A 1,507-nucleotide genomic window follows, 5' to 3' on the forward strand; every position below is an offset into this window, starting at 1 on the left:
GTGTGTGTGTGTGTGTGTGTGTGTGTGTGTGTGTGTGTGTGTGTGTGTAGAAAATTTTCACAGTGCCTTCAACTGAGGAGCAAGAGAAAATCCCTTTTGCCCGTGTGAACCATGCTAAGTACATGGTCACAGACAGAGTGCTCTATATAGGTAAGTGTAAATAAGGTAATAAAAACAAGTTCAAACTTTTAACTTTTAACAAATGAAATAACTAGAGACCACATAGCGGTAACATAATGACCCCCGCACGCACAAATGCACCAGAACTTAGAAGACTTTATTCATAATAAATGTCATGCTACTAGATGCATCCCAAAATTGTAGTGGTTTTGGTGGGGGTCTTTTTTTATTTTATTTTTTGGGGGTGGGGGGGGCACTGATTGGTGGGCCTGATGGATAGAGCTTCATCAGAGCTAAACAACAAAAGAAATCTGAAGCTTCTTATGTTGAACAGTTTCTGAGTTATAAACATTTTTGCATGTTCAGACACACCCAGTTTGGATGGAGCCCCCTCCTCAAATATGGGGTCTATCGTAAAACCGTTGGCTGGCGCAGTGTAGGTCAGACTCATCTACAGTCCTGCCAAACTTCATGTTGATCAGTGCAGCCGTTTTTGTGCTACGGTTGACCAAAAATCAATGAAAAAATAAATAAATAAACAGTACGAAAACAATATGACTCCCCCTTACGCTTCGCCTGCGGGGGTCATAATAATCTATTAATAATCAGTGAATGTGATATTCAGTGCAGAATGCTGTTGCATTCTTGTACTTGGATTAATTAGTTTGTGCACGCTGCCCTCTAGCCAGTGTTTAGTTCCACTTTCCATTCTCCTTGTCCAGACCTGTCAATCACAGTCTGTCAGATTTACACTCAATAACTAAACTTCAACACAGATGTTAAACTAATTTGACAGTGTGAGTCAACATAATAGATCACAAACATTAGTGTCTTTTAGAGGTAAAACTTGAGAAAATAGATCATATCCCAGGAGGCGGAGCTACAACCGCTGACTGAAACCAGAGCAGATAGGGAAGGGAAAAAACAGGAAGTGAAAATTTACAACCCATGAAGATCCTTTTTTCTGCTAATTTAGTTTATATATTTAAACATTATTAGCACTAAAAATGAACATTTCTATGCCCCATGTCATTATGTCAGCTTGGCTGGTGAATGCTTTGCTTAGCGTCAGTATTTCACTGGTACATGTACAGGGAAATATTACGCACGTTCATAAGGCGTAAACATAAACTTTATGATATTTAGAAAATAAGGTAATCAAGGTAATAATTTTAAACACACTGGGCCTCATGCAAGAACCGTTGGTACGCACAGATTTGTTCTTAAGTTGTGCGTACGAGTGATTTAGGAGAATTTGTGACATTCACCAATGTTTTCGTATTCTACGATTTTTTTCAGATACGAACAAAATTCACGAGTGGTCCAGACCTGTCGTATATTTTACCAGCAGTCATTTGAGTTGAAAATAAATCACACTCCATTATTA

The 1,507-nt window shown here is 38.6% G+C and overlaps 1 protein-coding gene across 1 annotated transcript in view; it reads left to right on the top strand.

The window, feature by feature from the left end:
• pld7 (phospholipase D family, member 7) overlaps positions 1-1,507 on the top strand; it is a gene marked incomplete in the record, with an annotated part of 21,595 nt that overhangs the window by 17,945 nt on the left and 2,143 nt on the right. Inside the window, 1 exon segment of the mRNA XM_014027627.1 lies at positions 51-150. Within this exon segment, the coding sequence (XP_013883081.1) occupies positions 51-150 (100 nt within the window).

Source organism: Austrofundulus limnaeus, unplaced genomic scaffold (genome assembly GCF_001266775.1).
Source record: "Austrofundulus limnaeus strain Quisiro unplaced genomic scaffold, Austrofundulus_limnaeus-1.0 Scaffold666, whole genome shotgun sequence".
Classification (NCBI taxonomy): domain Eukaryota; kingdom Metazoa; phylum Chordata; class Actinopteri; order Cyprinodontiformes; family Rivulidae; genus Austrofundulus; species Austrofundulus limnaeus.